The sequence below is a fragment of the Hordeum vulgare genome, chromosome 6H (assembly GCF_904849725.1).
Source record: "Hordeum vulgare subsp. vulgare chromosome 6H, MorexV3_pseudomolecules_assembly, whole genome shotgun sequence".
Classification (NCBI taxonomy): domain Eukaryota; kingdom Viridiplantae; phylum Streptophyta; class Magnoliopsida; order Poales; family Poaceae; genus Hordeum; species Hordeum vulgare.
Genome location: NC_058523.1, coordinates 471,910,093 through 471,919,639, shown reverse-complemented (window position 1 = coordinate 471,919,639; position 9,547 = coordinate 471,910,093). Strand labels below are relative to the sequence as shown.

At 47.6% G+C, this 9,547-nt stretch overlaps 1 protein-coding gene and 1 pseudogene across 1 annotated transcript; one reads left to right on the top strand and one right to left on the bottom strand.

The window, feature by feature from the left end:
- The first annotated feature begins 7,783 nt into the window (after nucleotides 1-7,783).
- Nucleotides 7,784-8,343, top strand: LOC123405621 (annotated as a pseudogene).
- A 66-nt stretch (nucleotides 8,344-8,409) lies between these two features.
- Nucleotides 8,410-9,300, bottom strand: LOC123404383 (histone H2A-like). Its single transcript, XM_045098300.1, has one exon. It carries the CDS (start codon nucleotides 9,036-9,038, stop codon nucleotides 8,580-8,582), a length of 459 nt encoding a protein of 152 aa, XP_044954235.1. The 5' UTR covers nucleotides 9,039-9,300; the 3' UTR covers nucleotides 8,410-8,579.
- Between the last annotated feature and the right edge of the window lie 247 nt (nucleotides 9,301-9,547).

Here is a 9,547-nt window from a genome sequence, read left to right as displayed (position 1 = left end):
ACCAAGACTAGTCATAAAGGTTTTGCTTGGCTCAAACACAAAAAACGCAATCACAACAGAATTGTGATCGTGTGGACGCAAAAAACAGAAAGAAAAATATAATTTCATTGGGTTGCCTCCCAACAAGCGCTATTGCTTAACGCCCTTAGCTAGGCATTGATAATTCAATGATGCTCACACAAAAGACAAGAATTGAAGCACAACGAAAGCATCATAAAGCATGTGAAAATCACATCTAAGTCTAACATACTTCCTATGCATAGGCATTTTATAGGAAAACAAATTGGCAAGAGAACCAATAGTTACCAAATGCAAGGAAGAAAAAAGAGACAATAGCAATCTCAACATAACGAGAGGTAATTTCGTAACATGGAAGTTTCTACCCAAATATTTTCCTCTCTCATAGCAATTACATGTGCGATCATAATCAAATTCAACAATATAGCTATCACAAAGGATACTCTTTTCATGATCCACATGCATGCAAAGTTGACTCTCATCAAAAATAGTGGGATTATCATCAACAAAAGTCATGACTTCTCCGAACCCACTTTCAATCTTATTGTAAACATCATATTCATCATGAGGCTTAAACAAATCTTCAAGATCATAAGAAAAATTATCACCCCAATCACGATCGTTGCAACAAGTAGTGGACAAAGCAAAACTAGCATCCCCAAGCTTAGGGTTTTGCATATTTTTAGCATGATTGTCACTAATAGAATTCATAGTGAAACCATTGCAATCATGCTTTTCATTCAAGGAGCCCTCGTGAATCACTTCATGAATTTCTTCATCACAATTTTTAGATTCACGCATCTCAAGCAAAACTCCATAAAGATAGTCAAGTGCACTCAACTCACTAGCAATTGGATCAACATAATTGGATCTCTTAAAGAGATTAGCAAGTGGATGAGGATCCATATCACTAGATTTCCAGCAAGCGAAGATGCAAGCATATTGAAGGCACATAGCACACAAGCGAACTGAAAGCAAGCGAAAGAAAAGGGCGAACGAAAAAGGCTAACGAAAAAGGAAAATTGGTGAAGTGGGGGACAGGAAAACGAGAGGCAACTGGCAAAAAAAGTAAATGCAAGAGATGAGTTTGCGACACCTACTTGGATGAGTTCTTGACTTGATCTTCCCCGGCAATGGCGCCAGAAATTCTTCTGCTATCCCACAAACAACAACGCCAGAAATTGATACGTTGATAGAGGTTGGGCTTGCGTTGGTTTTTCCCTTGAAGAGGAAAGGGTGATGCAGCACAGGAGGAGTAAGTATTTCCCTCAGTTTGAGAACCAAGGTATCGATCTAGAAGGAGGGTCTCGTCAAGTCCAGAGTACCTGCGCAAACACAAACAAGCTTGCACCCAACGCTTGAAAGGGGTTGTCAATCCCTTCAAGATTGTTTGCAAAGTGAGATCTGAAGGCGGAAAGTGCAACAAAGTAAAAAATTGTAAGGCTGAAAATATGGTGTGGAGTAGACCCTGGGGGCCATAGTGTTTACTAGAGGCTTCTCTCAAAATAGCAAGTATCACGGTGGGTGAACAAATTACTGTCGAGCAATTGATAGAACCGCGCAAAGTCATGACGATATGGAAGGCAATGATCATACATATAGGCATCACGTCCGAGACAAGTAGACCGATACTTTCTGCATCTACTACTATTACTCCACACATCGACCGCTATCCAGCATGCATCTAGTGTACTGAGTTCATGACAAACAGAGTAACGCCTTAAGCAAGATGACATGATGTAGAGGGATAATCTCAAACCAATGATGAAAACCCCATCTTTTTACCCTTGATGGCAACTACACGATGCGTGCCTCTCTACCCCTTCTGTCACTGGGTGAGGTCACCGCACGGTATGAACCCAAAACCAAGCACTTCTGCCATTGCAAGAATCATAGATCTAGTTGGCCAGACAAAACCCACAACTCGAAGAGAATTACAAGGATATGAAATCATGCATAAGAGAGATCAGAAGAAACTCAACTAATATTCATAGATAATCTGATCATAAATCCACAATTCATCGTATCTCGACAAACACACCACAAAAAATGATTACATCGGATAGATCTCCATGAAGATCATGGAGAACTTTGTATTGAAGATCCAAGAGAGAGAAGAAGCCATATAGTTACTAGCTACGGACCCGTAGGTCTATGGTGAACTACTCACGCATCATCGGAGAGGTCATGGTGTTGATGAAGAAGGCCTCCGTGTCCGAATCCCCCCTCCGCCAGGGCACCAGAACGTGCCCCAGATGGGATCTTGCAGAGACAGAAGCTTGCGGCGGTGGAAAAGTGATTGCGATGATCTCCTGATTTTTTCTGGAATTTATGGGAATATATAGGCGAAAGTCCTAGGGCAAAGGGCGTCCAGGGGGCCCACAAGCCTGGATGGCGCCCCCTGGCCGCGGGGTGGAGGCTTGTGGGGCCCCTGGGGCTCCCTTGCCTTGGCTCCCAAGCTCCCCGATCTTCTTCCGTTCCAAAAAAAAATCTTTTCGGGGATTTTCTTCCGTTTGGACTCCGTTTTAAAATCTTGTCCGAAAGGGGTCAAAAACATGGAAAAAAACAGGAACTGTCACTTGGCACTGAGTTAATAAGTTAGTCCCAAAAAATATATAAAAGGCATGCAAAACATCCAAAGTTTGACAAGATAATAGCATGAAACCATCAAAAATTATAGATACGTTGGAGACGTATCACACACCTTGCCGAGCAGGTATACTGTGAGCAACCCACCGATTTCATCGACGCCACTCATCCTGGTCATGTGTGCTTGTTGTCTCGGTCTCTCTACGGCCTTAAGCAAGCGCCACGCGCTTGGTACCAGCGTATCACCGATTTTCTAGACACTCAGCTTTCGTGTTACTCGCTCGGACGCATCATTGTTTCTTCTTCATCATGGAGAAATGACTGCCTACTTGCTTCTCTATGTCGACGACATCATCCTGACAGCCTCCTCCGCAACCCTTCTTTAGTAGATTACTCTACGGTTGCGTGATGAGTTTGCCATCAAGGATTTGGGAGCTCTTCATTACTTCCTTGGTATTTTGGTAGTTCGATGACCCGACCACTTCTTTCTTCATCAACAGAAGTATGCACATGAGTTGCTTCAGCATGCTGGAGTGCTCAACTGTCATCCTGTCGCTACTCCTATTGACACGAACGCCAAGGTTTCTGCTCAGGAGGGTTCCCTAGCGTCAGTTGCCCTGTTCTACTACTCCATTGTTGGTGCTCTTCAGTATGTGACACTCACTAGACCAGATTTACAATATGCTATGCAACAGGTGTGCCTCCATATGCACGTCCCTCGTGGCTCCCACTAGACGCTCGCGAAATGAATTCTCCGCTACATACGCGGCACAATGTCCCTTGGACTCACCCTCACGGCATCTCCCTCATTGGATTTGGTGACCTACTCTGATGTTGATTGGGCTGGTTGTCCCGATACACGACGCTCCATGTCCGGCAACTATGTCTAGCTCGGTCCCTCACTTGTCTCGTGGTCATCGAAATGACAACCCAACATATCGTGTTGTAGCACGGAGGCTGAGTACCGCACAATGGTGAACACAGTTGCTGAGTGCTCTTGGATTTTCCAGCTACTTCAGGAGTTGCATCACGGAGTTACTAAGGCCACAGTTGTCTACTGTGACAACGTCGCGTGAATATGTCGCCCTTGGTCACATCCGAGTTCTTCATGTTTCGACCACACAATAGTTTGCCTATTGATGACTAAGGTATTGCCTACACTAGTAGAAAATAGGGCTTTGGTCCAGGCGAGATAAGAGCTTTAATCCCGGTCCTGTTACAAACTGGGACCGATGGGTCCATCAGTCCCGGTTCGTGAGGCCAGGGAGCCGTTCGGGCCAGGGTCCCGGTTCGTCTGACCCCTTTGTTCCCGGTTCCACACACGAACCAGGACCAATGGTCCTCGCTCCTGGCGCAACACCTTCAGTCCTGGTTGGTGGTTGGAACCAGGACTAAAGGTCAGTCTTTTGTCACGGATCTGGCCACCAACTGGGACCAAAGAGATGCCTATATATACCCTAGCCCCTGCCCACCCTCTCCTATGTTTTTTGGCCGTGTGGGAGGTGTGCATGCCCTGCTCTGTTCACCGTTTTATGCATGCACATGAGGTGTTCGATGAAATGCCCGAGCCACGCTTAAGCTTTCTCCTCTCCAAGCTCTACCCCAAGCTCCATTTTCCTCAAGATTTGTCTAGGTTTGGCGGTGCACCAACTACACAAGTGTTCTAAAAGGTTAGATACTTCATCCTTTCATCTCTCACTTCTAGTTTAATCTCGTTTCAAATGCTCTAGAAGTAGAGTGGTTTGTGGGTTTTTGTGTAGGAGTGTATGTGGGATTTCTTTTGATTTAGATGCACAATTAGAGGTCATATGAACTTCTTAGAGTCTGCACATGTGTAGGGTGACGTCCCGTCCCCGTCCTCACCGTCGATGATCGCCCACGCCGATCTCGTCGTCGGCACCACCGTGTTGAGCCTCTTGTTCTTATCTTCTTTTTAAAAGAAAAAAATTATTACTTGTATGATTTAGATAGACTAGCACAAATGCCTGTGCGTTACACCGGGTAAAAAAAGCATAATCGATTCATGTATCATTGTACACCATTTTTTATATCCGATTTTACTAAACTTCTATGATAAAGTTAAATGTGCAAATTTTCATTAGATGCAAGTAAACACAACAAGCACATACACGTGAAGAGCAAGTATGCCACTACCACATCAATCCCGGGGAGAAGAGAAGGGCCACCCTTGGAGAGGCTCACTCTTCACATTCATTGGTCAATGTCATTGTCGATTGGAAGAAATCCATGAGAACTCGGTCATTTGATTTCCTATTTCACCACATCCCACATAAACCACAACTTCAAAATTATAGTAGTATTGTGGAGATTTTGAAACTCAATGGCGGTATAGAGATGGCACCATGAAAATATTACTGAATAAGATGTTTATGCAGCTATGACAACATGATAGTAAGGTGATCACTTCATAATGAAAGTGTCCAACTAATGAAAGTTTTTTCACAACCAAAAGCACCAGCAATAGCACATGTTCATCGAGAGGATAGGTACATCGAGAAAATGTCACACCTACAGATAGACAATGGGTGTTGGTATCATTGGTTCAAACTCCAACTGCGTCATAAAGCTGCACAATTACCACAAAAACACAATTGCAATGACCACAGTAAGCCACAAATTCTTGAATCAAACCACAAAATCGCTCAAGGTGCTCGATCCGAGAAGCCGGAGTGCGTCAACCGAGCTGATTCCACAAGCGCGGCCCAACTGGCGGACAACTACAGGGGGTCAACGCGAGCGAGCATCTTCTTCCACACGAACTCGAGGCGGCCATGGCCGATCTTGTGCGGCGCGGGGAAACGACAGGCGAGTGGCGACATCTCCTCCACGTGGACGCTTTCGCCGGCGTCTAGATGGAGGTGGCCTCCCTCCTCCCGCTCGAGCACGGCGCCAACAGCGGCCAGATGGAGGCACCTTCCTCCTTCCGCTCGAACACCGCGACCGACAGCGGCCAGATGGAGCCTACCTCCCACCTCGTGGTCCGAGCATGGCACCTGCGATGGCGAGATGGAGGTGGCATCCCTCCTCCCGCCCGAGCACAACACCGACGGCGCCCAGATGAAGGCAGACTCCCTCTTCCCGTCGAAGCACGACGACGACGGCGGCCAGAAGGAGGCGGGCTCCCTCCTCCCGTCCTGCCACGGCAACGGTGACGGGTGCTACTGCAACAAAAGACCTTCCAACAGCGCCTGAAATAGGCACGTCGACGGGAGAATACTTGGCTTGATCTTTCTGCTGCGGCTACGCCTTAAGGGACTTCCTAGGAAAGTATGCAAAGGATTTCCCTCATGGCCTTGGAGCCTTGCGTTGGTGTTCCCTCGAAGCGGAAAGGGTGATGTAGCGTAGCGGTGGTAAGTACTTCCCTTAGTTTGAGAACCAAGGTATCAATCCGGCGGAAGAATATCTCAAGATCCTGCACAAACACCAAAGCTTGCACCCAACGCTATGAAGGGGTTGTCAATCCCTTATAGATTGTTTGCCAAGTCAGAACTAAAAGCAACAAAGTAACAAAGCAAAGTAAAAGCGGAGGTGTAAACGATGGATGTGAATAGACCCGGGGGCCGTAGTGTTTACTAGTGGCTTCTCTCATGAAAGCAAGTAGACGGTGGGTGAACAAATTACTGTCGAGCAATTGATAGAACCACGCAAAGTCGTGACGATATCTATGCAATGATCATTTCCATAGGCATCACGTCCGAAACAAGTAGACCGATACTTTCTGCATCTACTACTATTACTCCATACGTCGACCGCTATCCAGCATGCATCTAGTGTATTAAGTCCATAAGAACAGAGTAAAGCCTTAAGCAAGATGACATGATGTAGAGGGATAGTCTCAAACCAATGATAAAAACCCCATCTTTTTACCCTTGATGGCAACTACTTGATGTGTGCCTTGCTGCCCCTACTGTCACTGGGAAAGGTCACCACATGGTAGAACCCAAAACCAAGCAATTCTCCCATTGCAAGAATCATAGATCTAGTTGGCCAAACAAAACCCAAGACTCGGAGAGACTTACAAGGATATCAAATCATGCATATAAGAAATCAGCAAAGACTCAAATATATATCATAGATAATATGATCAGAAATCCACAATTCATCGGATCTCGACAAACACACCGCCAAAGAAGATTACATCGAATAGATCTCCATGAAGATCATGGAGAACTTTGTATTGAAGATCCAAGAGAGAAGAAGCCATCTAGCTACTAACTATGGACTCGTAGGTCTGAAGTGAACTACTCACGAGTCATTGGAGGAGCGATGATGATGATGAAGAAGCCCTCCAACTCCAAAGTCCCCTCCGGCAGGGTGCTGGGAAGGGTCTCAAGATGAGATCCCGCGGAAACGGAAGCTTGCGGCGGCGGAAAAGTATTTTCAAGGCTCCCCGGATTTTTGGCGGAATATTTGGGAATTTATAGGCCAAAGACCTAGGTCACGGGGCGGTCAGGGAGGCCACAAGCCTGCCAACCACCGCCTCCCCCCCTGTTGGCGGAGTGGGGGCTTGTGGGCTCCCTGGAGCCCACCTGGCTTGGCCCAAAAGCCTCCTGGTCTTCTTCCGTTTGGGAAAAAATCATTTCGGGGTTTTTCTTCCGTTTGGACTCCGTTCCAAAATTAGATCTGAAAAGAGTCAAAAACACGGAAAAAACAGGAAGTGGCACTTGGCACTGAATTAATAAGTTAGTCCCAAAAAAGATATAAAAGGTACATAAAACAACCAAAGAAGACAAGATAACAGCGTCAAACCATCAAAAATTATAGATACGTTTGATACGTATCAACGGGCAGATGGAGCCGTCCTCCCTCCTCCCGTCCGATCACGGCGAGCCGTCCTCCCTCCCCCCACCTGAGCACGTCTCCTGCGCCTCACCTGCGCGTGGATAAGATAAAAAAAGGACCGCGGGGTGAATTCTTACAAATGTAGGGGTTGTTGTGTAGAAACAAAACGTTTTTCAGATCCATTTAAGAAGGGGCCGCGGGTTAAATTCTCAAAAACCATAAGGACCTTTCTGCAAAAACAACGGCGACTGGACGGACGACAGAAGCAACAACCCCTTTATTATTAGGGAGAGATAACACTGAGAAAATGACAGCTGTTATTGGGTTATCTTGTTGTGCTCCATTCTGTTAGTAGATTCTTTACTTCAGTGCCTGCTGAACTTTGAGACTGCACAAGTTCTGCAGCTGATATACTCAATGGAGGATCTCCCAGAGCCACTGCTTGCAGAGATCGTCAAGAGGATTACCAAGACAAGTGATCTTAATTCTCTTTGCCTCATGTCGAAGCAGCTCTGCGCCGTCGAGGCGGAGCATAGATATGCTATCCCCATTGGCTGTTGACTCAACCCTCCAACAGAAGCCTTGGTATCACTGTTTTCCCGTTTCTCCAATTTGGTGAAAGTAGAGATCAATTACTCTGGGTGGAAGTCTATTCACGGGGGCCAGTTGAATAAGAAAGGCCTCCGTGTTCTGTCATCTCACTGCCCCTCGAAGTCTGATCTTGCTTTAAGCTTCTTCTCTTACATCAACGACACTGGTCTTGGTTATCTAGATGACAGCAAAAAGTTGAGGTCTCTCAGGCTTAATCGTGCACCAACAGTCAGTTCTACTGTGATTTTTTGGGTGGCGGTTAGTTGCAGGTATCTCTCTGTTCTCCACCTTGTTGATTGTACGGTAGTAGACACCGGGGAGTGGCTGGTTCTGCAAGCATGAGTCGAACAACTGCAGGCTGTCAAAATTCGTTTGCCAATTTCAACGACACGGGCAATAGGTCGTGCATCACAGATGCAAATCTCCAGTGCATATTTGGAGACTCAAAAGAGATTTCTGAATTCCTTCCATCACAACAAAAGGTACATCAACAACTAACCGAACAACTTCACACCCCTATCCAGATTCAGAAGAACACTACACAGCACACAACCTAAACGACACAGAACGCATCTCCCTCAGGCCTTCTTCGGGGTGGCGGCCTTCTTGGGCGACTTGGACGCCTTGCCCTCCTTCTCCACGGTCCTCTTGGGGAGCGGCAACGTGTTGATGTTGGGGACCACGCCGCGGTGCGCGATGGTGACGCAGGCCAGCAGCTTGTCGAGCTCCTCGTCGTTCCTGACGGCGAGCAGTAGGTGGTGGGGGATGATGCGGCTCTTCTTGTTGTCCTTGGCGGCGTTCCCGGCGAGCTCCAGCAGCTCGGCGGCGAGGTACTCGAGGACGGCGGTGAGGTAGACGGGGGCGCCCGTGCCAAGGCGCTGTGCGTAGCGACCCTTCTTGAGGTACCACCCGATGCAGCCGACGGGGAATTGGAGGCCGGCCTTGACCGACCGGGACACCGACTTCTTCCTAGGCCCGTCGTCCTTTTGCCCGGCGGCGCCCTTCTTACCCTTCGCGACGGTGCCGGAGGAGTCCATGCCGTCCTACCACGGCGACGACGGCCAGAAGGAGCCGGGCTCCCTCCTCCCGTCCTACCTTGGCGACGGCGATGGGCAGATGGAGCCGTCCTCCCTCCTCTCGTCCGACCACGACGAGCCGTCCTCCCTCCCCCCCCCCCCCCCCCCGCCTGAGCACGTCTCCTGCGCCTCACCTACGCTCCGACCACGGCGAGTCGTCCTCCCTCCCCCCGCCTGAGCACGTCTCCTCCGCCACACCTGCGCGTGGATAAGATAAACAAAGGACCGCAGGTTGAATTCTTACAAATGTAGGGGTTGTTGTGTAGAAACGAAACATTTTCAGATCCACTTATGAAGGGACCGCGGGTTAAATTCTCAAAAACCAAAAGGACATTTCCGCAAAAACGACGACGACTAGACGGACGACAGAAGCAATAGTCCCTTTATTATTAGGGAGAGATACGTGTATAAATTTTATACTTTTATTATTGTTTTTTATTATATAGTGCGATGGTTTTGCTATCCGTAGA